Source organism: Cricetulus griseus, chromosome X (genome assembly GCF_003668045.3).
Source record: "Cricetulus griseus strain 17A/GY chromosome X, alternate assembly CriGri-PICRH-1.0, whole genome shotgun sequence".
NCBI classification, from domain to species: domain Eukaryota; kingdom Metazoa; phylum Chordata; class Mammalia; order Rodentia; family Cricetidae; genus Cricetulus; species Cricetulus griseus.
The window spans coordinates 125,701,980-125,720,979 of NC_048604.1; the positions used below are offsets into that span (position 1 = coordinate 125,701,980).

At 48.2% G+C, this 19,000-nt stretch overlaps 2 protein-coding genes across 8 annotated transcripts in view; one reads left to right on the forward strand and one right to left on the reverse strand.

The window, feature by feature from the left end:
- Window positions 1–810: 810 nt before the first annotated feature.
- Araf (A-Raf proto-oncogene, serine/threonine kinase) lies at window positions 811–18,004 on the forward strand. Of its 6 annotated transcripts, XR_004771400.1 has the most exons (17): window positions 811–966; window positions 2,292–2,444; window positions 2,615–2,718; window positions 3,674–3,776; window positions 3,866–4,020; window positions 4,138–4,236; window positions 5,560–5,716; window positions 5,818–5,845; window positions 5,940–6,079; window positions 6,176–6,378; window positions 9,540–9,716; window positions 9,807–9,853; window positions 10,323–10,441; window positions 10,598–10,729; window positions 11,566–11,700; window positions 16,619–16,771; window positions 17,864–18,004. XR_004771400.1 is itself a non-coding variant. In XM_027432280.2 (16 exons), exons 2-16 carry the CDS (start codon window positions 2,349–2,351, stop codon window positions 16,622–16,624), a joined length of 1,701 nt encoding a protein of 566 aa, XP_027288081.1. In that variant the 5' UTR covers window positions 811–966; window positions 2,292–2,348; the 3' UTR covers window positions 16,625–18,004. The 6 variants fall into 6 exon arrangements, 5 of the variants coding, with proteins under 5 accessions (XP_027288081.1, XP_027288078.1, XP_027288079.1 ...); XM_027432280.2 differs by having other exon boundaries at window positions 16,619–18,004; XM_027432277.2 differs by lacking the exons at window positions 16,619–16,771; window positions 17,864–18,004 and adding an exon at window positions 11,853–12,393.
- The window catches only part of Syn1 (synapsin I), a 54,383-nt gene continuing 47,776 nt past the window's right edge, over window positions 12,394–19,000 (reverse strand). The window contains exons 6-13 of one of the 2 annotated variants that reach the window (XM_027432276.2): window positions 18,444–18,506; window positions 17,524–17,666; window positions 17,366–17,440; window positions 17,174–17,276; window positions 15,611–15,757; window positions 15,249–15,336; window positions 14,561–15,152; window positions 12,394–13,434 (exon numbers count right to left, since the gene is read on the reverse strand). In XM_027432276.2, coding sequence (XP_027288077.1) covers window positions 13,407–13,434; window positions 14,561–15,152; window positions 15,249–15,336; window positions 15,611–15,757; window positions 17,174–17,276; window positions 17,366–17,440; window positions 17,524–17,666; window positions 18,444–18,506 — 1,239 coding nt within the window. In that variant the 3' untranslated portion in view covers window positions 12,394–13,406. Of the gene's footprint in view, window positions 13,473–14,560; window positions 15,153–15,248; window positions 15,337–15,610; window positions 15,758–17,173; window positions 17,277–17,365; window positions 17,441–17,523; window positions 17,667–18,443; window positions 18,507–19,000 lie in introns of both variants that reach the window. The other variant, XM_027432275.2, reaches the window with a different exon arrangement.

A 19,000-nucleotide genomic window follows, 5' to 3' on the forward strand; every position in this document is an offset into this window, starting at 1 on the left:
GTGCTGGGGATTTAACTTGGGGCTTTGTGGTTCATTCTATTGGTGAGCTTCAAATGGCCAGAGAAAATATGTTTTCTAAAGGAAATGTTCCAAGAAAAAGAACACGTGCGTGTGTGTGTGTGTGTGTGTGTGTGTGTGTGTGTGTGTGTGTGTGTGTGTGTGTGTGTGTGTGTCCCTCTTATTCTTATTTTGATGTCAGGGAAAGTTCAATTTAAAAACTATGTTCATCCTAAAATATGTCCACAAATGGCTGCCACAGTGTTGCATTCCAGATCCACACTCCCCTCTTCACCTAGCCACCTGTGGCCTGTCTTTCAAATTCCTCCTCAACCATTTTCCTAAAGGAAGCCTCCCTCCCTCCAGCCAGACCACCAGCACGGTTCTTCTACTTATCAAGAATTATGGCTACAGTCTCCTAAAGCTGGTAAATACTGGACATCATTTAGTCCGATTGCACCCCATTTTAAGGATAGTCAAACTAAGACATACGAACGTCCTTTAAAATGTGCTTACAGCACTGGCTCCAAATTGCATTTAAGGGTTTTCTCTCGCCCTTATTCTTAAGCCCCTAAAATCAGCCCCAAATGGCCAGAAAATACACAATTAAAATCGAGTCGTCCTCCCGACACTCACACCAAAAAAAGGACAAGCTTTTTTTATTCTGCAGCAGTGTTAGGGTTAAAGTCCTTAACACGCAGTTGTCGTCCAGACTGTGCCTGAGCGCCAATCAGGACAGGCGAATTTGCCCTAGAGACTACCATTTGGGGCCACCCCTCCTAATCCGGAACACGACCCACATTCCGCTGGTCCTGTGTTGACGGGCGTGATCTTCCTCCAATAAGAACGGAGGGCTGAGTCCTGGAGAGCCAATAACAAGAAGCCGAGGGACGGTGGCGGCGGACTGTTAAGAGGAAACAAGAAGACAGGCCCAAGATGGAGGCGGTGGTGGTGGTAGCGGTGTGACAGGTGAGGGCAGGCCCGGTAGGGTTTGGGTTTTGGAGCTGCCGCCGGACCCGGGCAGGAAGTCGGACCGAAAGCTAAGCTCCAAGATGTTTCTGTCTGAATCTCAACACCCCCCGCCCGGAACCAAAGGAGTGGTTTGACCCGGGGCGAGACCATCATCTACCGCGGGAGTGGATAGAGTCCGCGGACAGCCTGCTGTGGTTGCGCCCGCTGCGAGTGGCAGTGCGCCTGCGCAGAACCTAAAGCCCTTCGGGAGGGCGGGACCGGGCCAAATGGGGTCTGGGGTCTGGGGCTTGGGTGCGAGATTCTAAGATGAACTCAAACCCCTCCAAGTGGCTGACATTTCCTCACCAAATCCAGGAGATGCAGCTCTCTCCCATGATTCCTTGTTATCCTAAAAATTCTACCCCTCTTAGGAAAATGTTTGAGGACCGCCCCATTACCCCTAATTCACCTCAGCCTCCTTCCAAGATTCCCCAGTGCGTTTACATCAGTAATGTATTTGTGACCCTTCAGTAGTTATCTGGGAGAATTTTTGGAGACCTTTTCCCCAACCTTACCTCTATTTTCCTCACCTGGATATCATTGTGTTCTTTTTCCTTTCCTTTTAGCAGTGTTTTCTGGTGGGCAGTTATTGCCATTTGCATTTGGCTTAAATGTGTAATTCAGTCTATTATCCATCTGCCTTTCATAGTCCCTAATGACTCCTATTATATTTCTCTTCAGCATAGTGCTTGGTGACCCACTTTGTGAATTCATCACAGTCTGGTGACCTCTATTGGCTATCTGACAGTGCCTTTAATTCTACCCTCAGCCTTGCAGCTCAGGGCTCTGGGATGCTCTCACAGTGCCTTTTAACATCATGGCACAGTCTCCATTTCCTCCAAATGGAGGAAAGATACGACATAAAGATACGACGATCGTCCATTTTTCCGTTCCCTGTCTGTAACTCCTTTTACTATACTATCTGATCTCTTCATTCTCCATTAAAAGCCAGGGCAGCCTGTTCATTCCCATTATGTGTTTGAGCCTTTGTTCTCCAGTACAGTACATACTGACATCCCCATTAGTCTCCAGAAGAATTTTGTGTACTGTGCTTCCTCACTGAGGTGATTTTGAGATCTTGGCACTCAACTGTGAGATAAGCAATAGGAGATTCTGAGCAGAGAAGGGTAAGCACCAGGTGTTAGCATTATCAGGGCTATTTCATGAAATTTGGGCTGCAGGGAGCAATGGGAGCTTGGAGATGGAATTTTATTTGTCCTCTGCCATTCTGCTTTCAAACTATTATTACTAGACCTCGGAATTTTTCCTCTGCCCTCTCCTAGGAGCCCTATGGCACCCGTTCAGTCCTACCTCAGCCCATCTTGACAAAAGCAGGTTCCATGGAACCACCACGAGGCCCTCCTGCTAGTGGGGCTGAGCCATCTCGGGCAGTTGGCACTGTCAAAGTGTACCTGCCTAACAAGCAACGCACAGTGGTGAGTCACTGAGACAAAACTGGCATGTGTTCCAGATGGTCCCAATTGTAAGTCTGGGATAAGAAGGGTGACAAGGGGCCAGGGAATGGCTACTGCAGAGGGATGGGATAATTGGCTAGGGCATTTATTAGGTACTCAAGACCCCAACCTGTGTACACATCCACACATAGGTGACTGTCCGGGATGGCATGAGTGTCTATGATTCATTGGACAAGGCCCTCAAGGTTCGGGGTCTCAATCAGGATTGCTGCGTGGTCTACAGACTCATCAAAGGGTAAGTATGGAAACCCTGTGCCATCCATTGGGTACCCAAAAACCTCTGTTCATCAGTGTCATCTTAGTCCTTCTTTTCTGTCTTGGAGTCTTCCACTAGTTGAGGTAACCCAGGTAACATCTTTTGTTTCACTTCATTCATGGACCTGGAAGGTCTGCAACTCATTATCTACTCAGCCTTCAGGTCCTCATTCCGTCACCTTCCAGAGTTCATCTATTTTGTTCTGTCACAATTTCCTGAACTCATCAGCTCTTTCTTTTCTCATTTCCCTCATGGACTGTAGAATTGGTCTTCAATGGTATTCTTTTATTCCTGTGTTCTTTGGTTCCTTAACTTTTTGGATGTAGTTCATGTTTTACATTTTATCTATTCTTTCAATGTCTTATCAGCCCCATTCTCAGGTGCTGGCTTAATACTTCTGACATTTCATCTCATTTGCCTCTTATCTCATGGTTAAAGATCATGGATTGAATCTGGGAATGGTGGGCATACCTGTGATCCTAGCAATTAGGCAAATCACTTCATCTCTTGAGCCTGTTTCCTCATCTATAAAATGGGAGTGAGAATAGTGGCTTTTTTCTTGGGAAATTTTACCTTCTTTTTTGTGTGTGAGTGTTTTGACTCTGTGTGTGTGTGTGTGTGTGTGTGTGTGTGTGTGTGTGTGTGTGTACTGTGTGTTCCTGATGCTTATGGAGGCCAGAAGGTTCTAGATCCCCCAGAACTGGAGATTGTGAGCCAGCATGTGAATGTCTAGAACTAAACCCAGGTCCTCTGCAAGAGCAGCAAGTACTCTTACTGCTGAGCCATCTCTCCAGCCTAATAGTGACTAGCTGAGTGAAAAGTAAACATTCCAGAGAGTAGTTCATGGATGGGGCTGAGAGGAACTTTTGGAACTTCCTTGTCTACCATAGCCCTAGTCCACCATCCTATTTGTTCTCTCCCATACTCCTTTCAGAAGGAAAACAGTCACTGCCTGGGACACAGCCATTGCACCCCTGGATGGTGAAGAGCTCATTGTGGAGGTCCTAGAAGATGTGCCACTGACCATGCACAATTTTGTAAGTGCGACAGGGTGGTGGGGGAGGCCATGGTGTTGACAGAGAGGGCCCTCAACCAGGCCTGGGTTTTCCCTGCTTTGTGACTGCAGGTACGGAAGACATTCTTCAGCCTGGCCTTCTGTGACTTCTGCCTTAAGTTTCTGTTCCATGGCTTCCGCTGCCAAACCTGTGGCTACAAGTTCCACCAGCATTGTTCCTCCAAGGTCCCCACAGTCTGCGTTGACATGAGTACCAACCGCCAACAGTGAGCCTAGCCTGGGGTGGCTTAAGGGATGGGGAGGACAGAAGCCCAGGTACAAGGGCTGACAGACAGCTGACCTACACTCACAGCCTTCTTGTTTTACACCTTTATGTCCTCAAGGTTCTACCACAGCATTCAGGATTTGTCTGGAGGCTCCAGGCAGCAAGAGGTTCCCTCAAATCTCCCTGTGAATGAGCTGCTAACCCCCCAGGGTCCCAGGTAGGGATGCCTTAGGTAAAAGGCTGGGGGTCAGTGAGGAAAGGGTCAGAGGACCCTGGTAGGTCATATTTTTATCCATTCGTCTACTTCATAAATGCTTATTGAGCATATACAAGTCTGTGGAAGGTCATGGAACTGTAAGGCACCTTGTCACACTGGCTCTTTCATCTGGAAAGAGGGGATGGTACTTCACCACAGTGGGTTGTGAAAATGATTAAGAGTTGAGATATGTGCAATGATTAGTGTGGGATCTGATACAGAGTAAATAATTCTTATTGTTAATTACAAATATACAAACATCTAACTAGTTTGTTTGATTCTTCCAGTATAACCACACTCAAGTCTGTTCTCTTTGAAATACATATTAGTGTATCAGAAAAGTACTTTTTTTTGAGTGGGAAGTTTTATTAGAAAGGGGAGGATACCATATACTTTTATATAATATATAAAAGGTCAGGTTAATGTATTTTTTTTATTTGTAGTTATGAGTGTATGTGTGTTGATTACCCATAAATTTAGTCTCAGGATGGTGAAAGGAACAGAAAAATGTTTTGTGTAAGGTGTGCTAATTCATGGGATGTAGAGGCAAGAGGATCAATAGTTCAAGGCCACCCTCCACTAATCAGCAAGTTCAAGCCTGAACTACATGAGACTGTCTCAAAACAGCAAAAAAAGTTTTTGTAACATGATATATGTGTAATCTTTATATTATATGTGTAATATGTATTACATAATATGATAATATGTATATTTAAAACATTGCCATTTTAATATAGGTAATATATATTATTACAAAATAAATAACATTTGAAAAATACATGTCATTATGATGATATGTAATAAAAAAATCATATCTTACCCTTTCTTCAACTATCTTTGGCCTTCATTGTCCCTCCTTTAGACCTTTTCCCCAATGTCACCCTTTCTGAGAGCCTACTCCTGACTATCCCAGGGACACTTTCTACCTTACTTCATTTTATTTTTCTCCTTTTTGTGTCTATCAGTAGCAGGATATATATATATATGGATATATACATATATCCATATATATATATATATATATATATATATATATATATATATTTCTTCTACCTCTACTAGAATAACCCTACAAGGACAAGAGCTTCTAATTTATGGTATCCACAGTTTGATCTTGAGTTGAGAGTGGAATCTGGTTTACACGAGGCACTTAGTAAATGTTTCTTGAACAGATGGTTACTGGTGTGACCAGTAGACATGTACTATGTATGAGTTAAATGTACATTCAGGGTGGCAGGGTTGGGCTTTCTTTGCTTTCTGCTTCCTTTTGCATCGATTTCATAGCCTTTTCTCTATCAGCCCCCGCACCCAGCCCCGTGACCTGGAGCACTTCTCCTTCCCTGCCCCTGCCAATCCCCCACTGCAGCGCATCCGCTCTACATCTACTCCTAACGTCCACATGGTCAGCACCACAGCGCCCATGGACTCCAGCCTCATGCAGGTGGGTGCCAAGGAGGCAATGGTGGGGAGCAACAGAGCATTGCTCTGAGCCGTTTCTGTTGTTACATGCTCACTTTAACTACTGCTCCCACCCCCTTCCAGTTCACTGCTCAGAGCTTCAGCACCGATGGTGAGAGAATCCCCCCACCCCTTGCCTGCACCCTGAGCTCTCTCTACCCCACCACCCCACTTGCATTCACTCATAGTATTCTGTACAACCACAGCTGCTGGTAAAGGTGGTGATGGAGCACCCCGTGGTAGCCCTAGCCCAGCTAGTGTGTCCTCGGGGAGGAAGTCCCCACATTCCAAGTCACCGTCAGAGCAGCGAGAGCGGAAGTCCTTGGCAGAAGAAAAGAAAAAAGTGGTATGCCATAGAAAATCCTTGGGGGCCACCACAGGCTAAGTGCCATGACTGAGGGTTTTGGATAGGCCCCTCTGATGCTACCCATCTGGCCCACAGAAGAACCTGGGGTACCGGGACTCAGGCTATTACTGGGAGGTGCCACCCAGTGAGGTACAGCTGTTGAAGAGGATTGGGACAGGCTCTTTTGGCACTGTGTTTCGGGGGCGTTGGCATGGTGATGTAGCTGTGAAAGTGCTCAAGGTGGCGCAACCTACTGCTGAACAGGCCCAGGCCTTCAAGAATGAGATGCAAGTACTCAGGTGAGGTTGGTATGTGTGTATGTGGGATGGGATGGTGGCTGGCCATGTTTAGTGTTTCTTTGGGGAAAAGCCCTTTCCCCCCTGAGCAGTGGGCCTATTCTAAGAACCGGTAGTGGTGGTGATGATGCTGTTTCTTTGGATTAACGTTGTTACTTGCCTGCTATGAACTGGGTCTGGTCATAGGTCATTCCCATTATCATTAATACATGAAGACGATTTTATATAATCCAAGCTTCAGGAGTGCTCACATCCTTCCTTTCTTTTTGCTGAGTCATTCATGCTAGTAACTATATTGTGTTGTGGCCTTGTTGTTAATTATAATAATGCTTTGATACAAAGAACAATATTGTTAATTATAATCATATTCAGAATCCAGCGTTTAGTTATTACAAATGCTGTAATTTAGCTATAGTCAATGCTGTATTAATTTATTCACACTGAGAAACTCAGGGTGGCATCCTTTTAGCTACTACAGTTATGTGCATAGTACTATGTGCCTCTATTTTATATAAGTAAGGCTATGTAGTTGTTTCTTTTTTTTCTGTGTGTGGTTGTGTGTAACAAAAATCATTCTGAGTGAGGTAACCCAGTCACAGAAAGACAAACATGGTATGTACTCATGCATAAGTGGATATTAGATGTAAAGTAAAGGATAACCAGGCTACAAACCTTAGCTCCAGAGAAGCTAGGTAACAAGGAGGACCCTAAAAGAGACACACATGGATCACATTCTATGTTTTCTCCATTGACTTATCACTATTAGGAATCTTTGGGCTGGTGAGGTGACCTTAGCACCAAGCCTGATAACCAGAGATCAGTCCCTGGGACCCATGAGGTGGAAGGACAGAACTGACTCTTGGAAGTTATCCTCTGGCCTCCACATGCACAGTGTGGCAAGCATGCTCTGTATACACAGATGCTGACACACAAAAGGAATCTTTGTATTGGACTGGGGAAATGGCTTCGTCAGTAAGGTCCTTGCCATGTAACCACTGGAGTGTGGATTCCAAGCACCCACATAAAAAGTAAAAAGCTGGGTGCAGTGGTGCACACCTGCAATCCTAGTACTGGGAAGGCAGAGATCAGAGGGATCACTGGAGCTTGCCAGCCAGCCAGTCTAGCTAATTGCTGAGGTCTAGGTTTGGTGAGACGTCCTGTCTCAAAAAATGAGGTGGAGAGTAATCAAGGGAGACACCCCAAATCAGCCTGTCCTCCATACCCATGCACAGGTGAATACACAATCATGTATTTATGCTACATACAAAACAATGTGGAGAGTGATTGAGGAACATACCTGACCACTGGCCTCCATGTGTGTGAACAGACGTGCATGTACATGAACACCTGGACATACCTCCCTCTCCCTTTCCCTTCCTTCCTCCTTCCCTCCCTCCCTCCTTCTCTGTCTGTCCATCCGTCCGTCTGTCTGTCTCTCTCTCTCTCTCTGTGTCTCTGTCTCTGTCTCTCTCTCTCTCTCTCTCTCTCTCTCTCTCTCTCTCTCACACACACACACACACACACACACACACACACACACGTGTCGAGCTGGGTATGATGGTGCATGCCTGAAATTGTGGCACTTGGGAGGCTGAAGCAAGAGGATCAACGACTTGAGGCCTTGCTGGGGTGGTAACTCAGTAACATGGAAGAGTGAGGATCTGAGTTTGGTCTCTAACACACACGTAAAAGGCTGGGAATGGCAGCGAAGGCTTACAGTCTCAGCAGTAGAGAAGCAGAAATGGGGGATCCCAGGGGCTCATCAGCCAGCCAGTCTAGACTAATTGGCAAGCCCCAGGTCCCAGTGAAAAATCTCTGCCTCATAAAACAAGGTAGATGATAAACTAAGTAGACAAAGTGACCAGCTCCTGAAAACGACACCCTGGCTTGACTTCTGGCCTCCAGCGCATGTGCAAGCATGTGCACTAACACATCCATATGTACCTGCATGTACTCAAATACACAGAATGTTCAAACAGCCCAGGGGCATGTGCTGAAACCTTGTTTTTACATGTGTTTAGTTGTGTGTGTGTGTTTGTGTGGTAGTACGTGACCATACTCCAAGCAATTGGTAGGCTAAGATGTGAGAATCAGGAATTTGAAGCAGCCTGAGACACAGGAAACCCTGTTTCAAAAACCAAAAAACAATCCTTGCATGTAGAACTCAGTGGTAGAGTGTGTACTTAGCATACGAAGGGCTCTGGGTTCCATGTCAGGTATCAAAAACAAGAAGGGAATGTCTTGGTGCTCTGTTGTCTTCTGTGACCTAAGTGTCATCCCCTTTTTTTGCATTTGTATATTCTAATATGGTCAATACTTATATAAAAGAATGGGCTTTTCTCATCAACTATGCCAAAAGGATTTGTACATGACAGTTAATGTGAGATAGACCCAGGTACCCAGAACAAACTGGAATTTTTAGAGTGTTTACTATTTGTTCAGCTTAGTTTTAAGCACTCTACAGGGTGTTTCCTCACCCTTAGTGACATCCTTATAAAGCAGCTGCTGTAATGATAACAGTGGTATAGTTTGGAAACAAGAGGACCAAAAAGGTTAGAGGTCCTCTCCAAGTAACTGGTGAAGGTTGGAACTGGGCTTTGGCTATAATATAGTTCCAGACTACAGATTCTTTACCTCTAAGCCTCTCAAAGTGATTAGTAGACTGTCATCCTCACATGTCACACATGCCTCCATGTCTTGACCCCGTGTTTATCAGTATCGAGAAAAAAGGTCGGCTTCTCATTTTGTCATCTGTAAAATAGCCACTGTTGGGGGTGGGGGCTCCTGCCCATGATCTCAGTGCTTGTGAGGTTGGGGTAGGAGGATCACTGAGATCACTGAGAGTTTGAGGCCTGCCCAGGCTACTTTGTGAGCTCCAGGCCAGCTTGGTATACAGCATGAGACCCTATTTCAAAAATGGAAGCAAATAATAGAATTTTGTTGAGGAAGGTCAGGACATCCACTTCCTCCTAACCCCCAGTAAAGAATCAGCCCACCAAGTCTCGAAAATTGGGATCTGACAGCATTCTGGACCTGAGCACCCTTAAAGAGAAGGTTCAATGATAGAGAAGGCAGTTGACATTGCTTTTCCTGTTACTGAGTAAATGCATGACACTTGTTCTATTTCCTAACCCCTTTCCCCAACCTATCCTCCCTGCCTACAGGAAGACACGACATGTCAACATTTTGCTGTTCATGGGTTTCATGACCCGGCCGGGGTTTGCTATCATCACACAATGGTGTGAGGGTTCCAGTCTCTACCACCACCTACATGTGGCTGACACGCGCTTTGACATGGTCCAGCTCATTGATGTGGCCCGGCAGACTGCCCAGGGCATGGAGTGAGCCTCACATCTTAAGAGAGTCAGGGAGGAGGGAGGGAGAGATGAAACAGTCTCCAGGCAATTCACTACCCGCTTCCATCTCTACAGCTACCTCCACGCCAAGAACATCATCCACCGAGATCTCAAGTCCAACAGTATCTATCTGTCCCTGGCTGGGATTGGGGTAGATATTAATTAGGGTGAAAACTTAGAGGTACGGTTCTTGGGGTAAGATTCTGGAGGTGAAAAAGGAAGGGCTTGTATTCCATGGTTTCTTGCCAGGTAGCAGAGCTTATGGCTGGTGAAGGGTCTTTAAATGAAGGATCTTTGTTTAGGAGATGGTTGGTTCACATACTGTTGGGTACTCTGGTCAGGATAAGAGATGTAGCAATTGTAGTGGACATTATAGGCAACTCATGGTCAGTGTCCCAGGCATGACAGCTTTAGGTGTTGTCCAAGGGACTTCTTGCGTCACAATGGGACCGAATTGTGGATAGTTAGTATGAAATGGGGTGGCTTCTGGTCAGAGACATGACTCACCAGCACAGGAGTTCTGAGAACCTCCCAGTCAGGGTAAGAGGCATAGCTATTGGGATTTCCTGTAATGGTCCTTGACCTTGCTGGATATCTTCCTACATGAGGGACTCACAGTCAAGATTGGTGACTTCGGCCTGGCCACAGTGAAGACACGGTGGAGTGGGGCCCAGCCCTTAGAGCAGCCCTCAGGGTCTGTGTTATGGATGGTAAGTTGGGCCAGGCTAGCTGGGGAGCAATGGGAGATGCAGGCTTCTGGATTGGGACCTGTGAGGCAAAGTGGGGATACTTGTGCCAGGTGTGGGTATCTGGACTGCCCACCTCTTGACTCTCATGGTTCCCTTCCCCTGTCTGGCCTACCAAAGGCAGCTGAGGTGATTCGTATGCAGGACCCGAACCCCTACAGCTTCCAGTCGGATGTCTATGCCTACGGTGTTGTGCTTTATGAGCTTATGACTGGCTCACTGCCCTACAGCCACATTGGCAGCCGTGACCAGGTGAGCCCAGCTTACCCTCAGTTCTCAGGGCTTCATGCTCCAGGTCCCCTCCTTTGTACAGAACGGTAATGTTAATAGTCCCCCACCAAACCTAGGATTTTCTGGATAAAGGGTCCTAGAGTCTGTCTCCTAGATGACTCATATTAACTCCTATCCTCCCCCCTACATCCACAAACCTCTGAGCCAGAACCCTTCAAATCCAGATTCTTTTGACTGCCTAAATTCAGAATGTTCCTGGACTCCCAAACATCCAGAAGCCCTCTGAACCCTTCAGTACTTACAGTCTCCTGCCCAAAATACCCCAAGTGCCCAACACTCAAGCCTTTTGTGTTTTTCAAATACCCATAGTCATCCAGGGTTTGGGGTCCTAGCATCCATAACACTCTAGGTCTTAGATTCTCACAGTTCTCCAAATTCAAGGTCTAGAACCTTCCATGTTCTTAGATACCAGTATTCTCTAGGTTCCAGATACCAAGTATTTGAACCTTGAATACTTCACAGTCTACATAGACTTACAGTCACTTACACCCCAGACCCCTACAGAAATGGAAGTTTCCCCAAGAATCATTACTTTACCTTCCCTGAGTTTCAGTATTTTCCAGGCTTAAGCCCCCTATAAACTCTGGAGTCCTATTGTTCTGGGCCATACACACCTATAATCTTTGACACCCTGAATTTAAATCCCTCTATTCTAGCAGTAGAAAAATCTTCCCAAGTCCTTAGGGACCCAGACTCCTCTGGGTCCCTCAAAAGTTAACCTTCCATATCTCTTGTGATTCATAGTTCCTTGGGCTTCCCAGCCCGATCTCAAAATAAACTCATTCCCCCCACACCAGATCATCTTTATGGTGGGCCGTGGCTATCTGTCTCCGGACCTCAGCAAAATCTTCAGTAATTGCCCCAAGGCCATGAGGCGCCTGCTGTCTGACTGCCTCAAGTTCCAGCGGGAGGAGCGGCCCCTATTTCCCCAGGTTGGCTGGGTAGGAGGGCTGGATGTCTTGGGTAGAGGAGAATACAGAGGTAGAGGCAGATGAGAATGAACCATGTTGAAGGCTGGGAATTGGGGATGTTGGGGGAGTCTCTGGGACTCTGGACACCCCTCCTCATCTTCACCTGCTCCCAGATCCTGGCCACGATCGAGCTACTGCAGCGGTCACTCCCCAAGATTGAGCGGAGTGCCTCCGAACCCTCCTTGCACCGCACCCAGGCTGACGAGTTGCCTGCCTGCCTTCTCAGCGCAGCCCGCCTTGTGCCTTAGGCCCGCTCCCAGCCACCAGGGAGCCAATTTCAGCGTGCCGTGCCAAGGCACCCCTCCTTACCAGCCAGTCATGGTTCTGCCTCTGCCTTGATACTGCCTCAGGATTCCCTATCCCACACCCTGGGAATTTGGGGGACCCCCCAAACTGAGATCCCCTGCTTCCTCTATAATTTGATTTCCTCTTGGCTTTGGGGGTACTTCTAACTTGGAGAGCTGTTTCATCTCCAATGGGTGGGGTTCATGTCAAGGATTCCACTCAGAACCTCTTTCTAAAGTTTTTGCCTGATGTGTCTTCACTGGATTTTGGGGTTCCCAGCACCCCATATGGATTTGGAAGTTTCTCTTTGTCTCCCCCACTATTCAAGGACTCTCCTCTTTACCAAGAAGCACAGAATTCTGCTGGGCCTTTGCTTGTTTATTTTGCTTCCCGACTCTTCTCTTGGGGTTCAGAGCCGCTGAGGGGTGGGGCAAGTCCAGGCAAGGAGTGGAGGTTGGAGCAAGGTGCAGACCACACAAACAGCGCCACTGTACGCATTACCACGGGCGGCACGAACGAGGATCACATATGCCAAGCATGGCACAAGAGGAAGCCAAGTCAGTCACAGACACAGACATTGGCAAAGGTGGGGGAGTGGGGAGACCACTGGCCTTTCTTGTGCAAAGGATTCTGAGAGGATGGGTGGAGTTTGCATATTTAAAGACAGCTGTCAGAGGCGGGAAATTGGGGAGGGGTTTTCTGGAGGAGGAAACTGAGGGGTCCTAGAAGTGGAAGGAACTTCCAGTGTGTTGTGTGGGGTTGAGAGGAACAGGTGAAGGGATGTCCTTGAGGGACTGGGTGGTGGATGGTAGGTGCCATTTGAAGATGTGGATCTCCAGAGAGATGATCTATGGAAGGGGTTTAAGGGTAGGGGCTTCTTGAGGAATTGGAAACTTTTGAGTAGGAGCAAGGTGTTCTGGAGAGATCCAGGACCAAGAGTAGAATAGGGTTTCCCAGGAATTTCAGAGCTCCAGGATTAGGCCAGAAAGAATTCTGGTATTGAGGAACTTCCAGGGAGGAAATCACCTTTCAGGGGTTCCACAAGTATAGGTCTTCGGGAATTTGGAGATTTTAAAACAGATCTGGAAGTGACCAGGAGCAGGATTCTAAATGGACTTGGGGATTCCCAAATGTGAGAACTGGATTTAGGACCAGGGTTCTCAAGGGATACCGACATCTTGAGGAATGAGAAGTGGGGCGTTGGAGAACCAGGAGAGGGGTTCTCGAGGGATTTGGAGATTCCGAAAGTGAGAAATGGACTCAGGACCCAGAGAGGGTTGTCTAGGGATTTAGGGGTTCTCAGAGTGGGGTGTCAGTCGGAGAAGAGGCTGGCGAAAGACTTCCTCAGGCTGCGGATGGTCTCAGCTTTCACCTCGTCCTGGCTAAGGCTGGGCCTGGGCGGGGCTGGCTCTGGAAGGTTGAAGGCATTGGTCAGAGACTGGGATTTGCTAGAGAGAGACAAGGTGGAGGCATGGGAGGAAGGGGGAAGAGGAAAGGGAGGAAGGGAGAGAAACACAATGTTACCCCAGGCCCAGCCCCAGCCCTGCCCCTCTGATTCTGGGGCTGTGCCTGTGACCTTCCCACCCCCAAGCATGGGCCTAGACTCTGATGGATTGACTCTCAAGGGTAGGAGACCTCTAGGAGCAGATGAAGCTGGGATGTAGTGTCAGCTGGGAGGATTTAGGAAGAAGATAAAGTGATGTGGGTTTAATGGGGAGAATCCTTGGCCCAATTCTAGGCTAGTTTGATATGAATGAAGTAAGAAGGGGAAGTTTGCTGTCGAAAGGTATGGAACATAGGAGGGGCCTGGGCCAAGGGCAGTCCGGTAGGGGGCAAGCCAGTGGGAGGTGGAGCAAATGGGTGGGGCAGGGAGAACTTTTGAGCCAAGGGCTAGGGGGATAGAATGGACCAGAAGAAACAGAAAGGGTTGGCTGATGAAGTGCCAGAAGGATTTGGGAATGGACCAGAAAGGAGCTTAGACTATTAGGGAAAGTTTGAGGAGAGGCTGAAAAGAGTGAAATGATACAAATTGGCTTGCAGGAGTTCAGGGATGGTTGAGAGGCGGCTGTTGCCGGGAGATCAGCTGGGATGGGAGATCAGCTGGGATGAGGCACTGGAAGTGGGTCAAGTCAGGCTCCTGGGATGGGCCAAAGGCCTGAAATGGGGACTTTCCCAGGGCCTGTGAGGAGGATCCTGAATTGGAAGTGGAGATGTTGGGATTCTTCCCTCAACTGCTGGGATTCAGACAAACGTGTGTGTGTGTGTGTGTGTGTGTGTGTGTGTGTGTGTGTGTGTGTGTGTGTGTGTGTGTGTATGCATACCCATGATTCAGACAAACGTGTGTGTGTGTGTGTGTGTGTGTGTGTGTGTGTGTGTGTGTGTGTGTGTATGCATGCATGGGGGTGTGTGGCCCAGTCTGGCAAGAGTTTTTCAGGCAGATGAGACCTGGTTTTCCTTGGGATCTGGGGATGACCTACTGGGGGCCAGTGCCCACTGTGAGCAGCAAAGGCCAAGGCTGCTATAGAGGTCCCCTTACTTGAGCTGGGGGTGCGGGGGTCCCCCGGCAGCGGCGGTGATGGGTGGCGACACATCCTGGCTGGGTTTCTGGGCCAGCTGTGGTTTGGTGGGACGTCCAGCAGGACCTGGGCCGCTGGGCCGGGGCTGCTGCGTGGTGGGTGGCCCGGTGCGAGGTCCGGGACCTGCCTGGCTGGCCTGACGAGTGGGGCCAGCGGGGCCAGGGGGTTTCTGGGGAGGGCCCTGGCGCTGCTGCCCTCCAGCTGGGGCTCCTGGGCCTTTCGGTGGAGCTGGACCAGAGATAGATGCCTGACGGGTAGCCTGAGGGGGCCCCGCCTGACGCTGTGGAGATGGAGAGGCCGGCGGGCGGGCTGCTGGAGGTGCCCCAGGGCCTCCTGCCACTGGCCGTGACTGGCGCGCTTGACCTTGGGTCACCGGTGTGGCCTGAGACACGGACTGCTGAGGTGCGGCAGTGGGACTTGGTAGGCGCTGGGGCAGAGGGCTGCCAGCTGGGGGTCCAAGGCCAGAAAGATGCTGCTGGCCCTGTGGGGGTGGGCGCTGCTGCAGTGGAGGTCCCTGGCGCTGAGGTCCTGGGCCTGGCTGTGGAGGGCCTCCTAGGAACAGGAAAAAAGAACAGCCAGTGAGAGCGAGTGAGCAAGAGGTGAGGCTGCTAGGGATGGTGGGAACCCAGGAGGCGTGCCCTCACTTACCCTGGGGTGGAGGGCGTTGCTGAGCAGGAGGTCCTGCAGGCTGCTGGGAGGTCTGGCGGCCCAAGGGCACAGCTCCTGGGGATGGAGTCTGTGGCAGAGGAGTGGAGCAGGAGAGATTAAAAATAGTTACCAGCCAGTGGGAGCAATAGCCAATCAAAATGACATGGGTTCCCTGTGTGCTGGGTGTTGCTCCATTTGTGGTCAGTTAAGGGGATGTGGGGCTATAAGGCCCCTCACCCCACACTTGATGGAGGCCACATGTACATGAAGGTGACACTAGTCGTCTACTGATACCTCCTCAATGGCACCAGTTTGATCAAGGGCTGGCCTCCTTCCCATTAATTCAATGCCAAGGTTCTGACCTGGCTGTGGGAGCCCCTGCCAGGGGAGGCATCCCGCTGCCGCTGGCGAGGCAGAGCCTGAGCCATCTTGTTGACCACAAGTTCTACGATGAGCTGCTTGTCTTCATCCTGATGATCACCAATGAGCGGCATGGAGGAGCCCACCACCTGTGGGAGGAAAAGGGATCCAGTGTGGGGAGAGGCAGGAAGTGCATGTGAGGCTACAGTGTCAACACACTTGAGCTTGGCAAAAAGCATGGTGACTGGGAAGAAGAGAGCTCTGTCTGGTTTCTAAGGGGCAGTGATTGTACACTGTAAGGAAAGCGGTCTGTTCCAGGACTCTGGACAGCTTTGAGTATGGGACGTTAGAACGGGCTCTGCAAATCAGGGTCTATGGGGCAAATCTGGCCTGCTGCCTGGTTTGGTATTTATCATGAGCTAAGGTAGGTTCAATATTTTTTCTTCTTATTTATTTATTTATTTATTTATTTATTTATTTATTTATTTATGTTTTTCGAGACAGGGTTTCTCTGTGGCTTTGGAGGCTGTCCTGGAACTAGCTCTTGTAGACCAGGATGGTCTCGAACTCACAGAGATCTGCCTGCCTCTGCCTCCCGAGTGCTGGGATTAAAGGCATGCGCCACCAACGCCCGGCTTTCTTCTTTTTTAAAAGGAGGCAGAACCACAACTACACTACAAAATCATTGACATGATCCTGCCTCCCCCCTCCCAAGTCGCTAGGGGGTACAAGCCAGAGCCTTTTCATTTTTAGATGGTATCTTACTGTGTAGTCCAGGCTGCCCTCAAACTCTTCATCTCCTGCCTCAGCCTTCCAAGTGCTGGGATTATAGTTTCTCAGCACACCCAGCCTCTGATGTCTTTCAATGGTTGGGGGAAATTATTTTCATATGTGCAAAAGGCAGGAAATTTAAATTCCATGTATTTGAAAGTTTTGGACATAAACACATAAGTTGTATCCATAAGCACAACTGCACTAATTTTCCATCTTGCTTATGTCTGCTTTTGTAGAACTGAGTCAGAGGAAGGAACTACGTGGCCCACAAAGCGTAAACTATGTACTGCTGGTCTTTACAGAAGATGCTTGCTGCTTCCAGCTTTTTAGTTTACTGGGCACTTTTCTTTTCCAAAGTGCTTCAGTGTGGTTCTTCGGACACTTTAAAGGTTAGCTAAGTGCTTTGCCATGTATACACATTCTGCTTCCATGTATATCTGCACACCAGAAGAGGGCACCAGATCTCATAACGGATGGTTGGGAGCCACCATGTGGTTGCTGGGAATTGAACTCAGGCCCTATGGAAGAGCAGCCAGAGTTCTTAACCTCTGAGCCATCTCTCCAGCCCCAGTGCTTTGCCATTTTAAAGCTATCTACTCACAGAGCGCCTTATATATTACCAAGTGTCGCCACTCACCAAGGATGTCCAAGTGCTCCCCATTGTCCTTTGCTTACACACTGCTTTACACTCCACGTCACCTTTCACTGAGGACAATGCTTTACAGTTTACATTGTTGTTCCCATGCACCCACTCTTCCCTCTGTGTTCCACCAGTCCCTGGGTGCTCTCACCTCAATAATGTGGTCCCTTCCGTCTTTGCCATGCAGTGCTTCCACTGCGCAGATGTCAAGCCCCCCAAAAATCTCCGAGCATGTATCTACCCACAGCTTGTACCTGCCGAGACAAGGGACAGGGCAGCTTGTCATTGCCATGCCCAGGTGATTCCATTATACCCCCTCCCACTCCTCAGTTATGTCTCTCACCTATCAGACATGGCAATCTGCTCAAGCATGGCAGAGCCTGTGTTGGTCTTCCAGTTCCCTGACACTGATGTCCTCCTAGGGAGGGAAGGGGAAGAGGCTTAGTGGAGCCTGAGATGCATGGGGCAGGGCCCTCAGAAGGCCCCTGTCTCTCCACTTACATATAGGCCTTGTAGTTCTGCCCAATCTTCTGGACACGCACATCGTATTTGGCATCAATGAAGGGCTCAGCAGTGGCGTATGTTTTAGTCAGTGCCACAACGCTGGCGATGTCCTGGAAGTCATGTTGGTTGTCTACCTTGACCTGTGGGCACACATGTGAGATTAAGGCAGTATGAGGAATGGATGTATCTGGAGGGATGTGTAGACAAATATGAAGTGGATATGCCAAGGCACTGAAGCATGCATAATTATGGGTATCCTGTTTCATACATGTGCACACAAACATAAAATTGCTTTATGTAATTGAATATGCTTAAAAAAAACATTTCTTTTTTGCAGTGCTGGGGACCAAACACAGGGCCTTGCACATGCTAAACAAGGACTGTACCCCTGTGCTACATCCTCAACCCAAATTATCTACTTTAAACAGGGGAGTTAAATGGAGTGTAGAATTATTTCTCAATAAAGCTGTAAAAAGAACTGTACATAGGCCATACATAGACATAAAACCTCAGTTGTACACGGAATATACAAACACAGAAGCTGAGACACACTAACTTACAAATTACAAATCTGCTTGCTACATACACACAGACAAAATCAGCTGGATGGAAAGCATACTGGACCCCAAGAGCCTGGAACATAAAAGATGATATGTATTCATCACAGAGCCATGCTTATATATTCATAGCCATATGCTTGGTACACTAGCACAGTAATGGGACATACAAAATTGGCTGATTGCATGAGAGAAATGTGGGCTGAAAAAGAAAATACAAAATCCAGTTATATGAAGGCATCACAGAAAGCATCATCAAACAGAATTTTTGTGCATTGAGTACACAGATGCACATGTAACTGTGTACAGTGCCAGAGCATGCACTATACAAACATGCATGTGTGCACCACTGTGACTCACCTTGCCCATCCCAGAATGTGCGTGGCCCATCTTCACAACCACAGGGTATGTTGTGCTGCTGAGCTAGTGAAGATGAAGGCAGAAGAGGCATAGTCAGAGCAGTAGTGCTGACCTCCAAGAGTTGGTGACCCATAGAATGTGAGCTACACTGGTTGCCATTCCCCCCACCCCCAGAAAGAGGTTGGTCAGAGACAGGCGGAACTGCAGTCAATAGTTTCACAGCGACTCTGAGCCCAGATTGCAGAAAACTGCCTGCCAGTCACTTACTCTGCTCTCTAAGTCCTAGACTATCCATATCTGCTTCCCAGCCAGAGGCCTTAGATAAGGGTGAGGGAATTTCCCAGAAAAGAAAGTTTGTTTTTATGATGATTAGCTATTGGAGTGAGTGTGTGTATGAAGGTGTGGTAGTTAGCATGCAGAATGTCTTCAGTCAAGCCTTGCATGTAAGTTTCATCTTTATGTACACACACACACACACACACACACACACACACACACACACACACACACACATCCCTTCAAAAGTGAGATTACCCAGCCAAAGTCAGAGGTGTCCA

What these genes read in the sequence shown, in the direction of transcription:
- Araf (XM_027432277.2), top strand. Translation starts at nt 2,349, where the DNA reads ATGGAACCACCACGAGGCCCTCCTGCTAGTGGGGCTGAGCCATCTCGG. An exon ending in CACTGACCATGCACAATTTT is followed by an intron (nt 3,777 to 3,865) that starts GTAAGTGCGACA and finishes TTGTGACTGCAG; the next exon opens with GTACGGAAGACATTCTTCAG. An exon ending in TGGACTCCAGCCTCATGCAG is followed by an intron (nt 5,717 to 5,817) that starts GTGGGTGCCAAG and finishes ACCCCCTTCCAG; the next exon opens with TTCACTGCTCAGAGCTTCAG.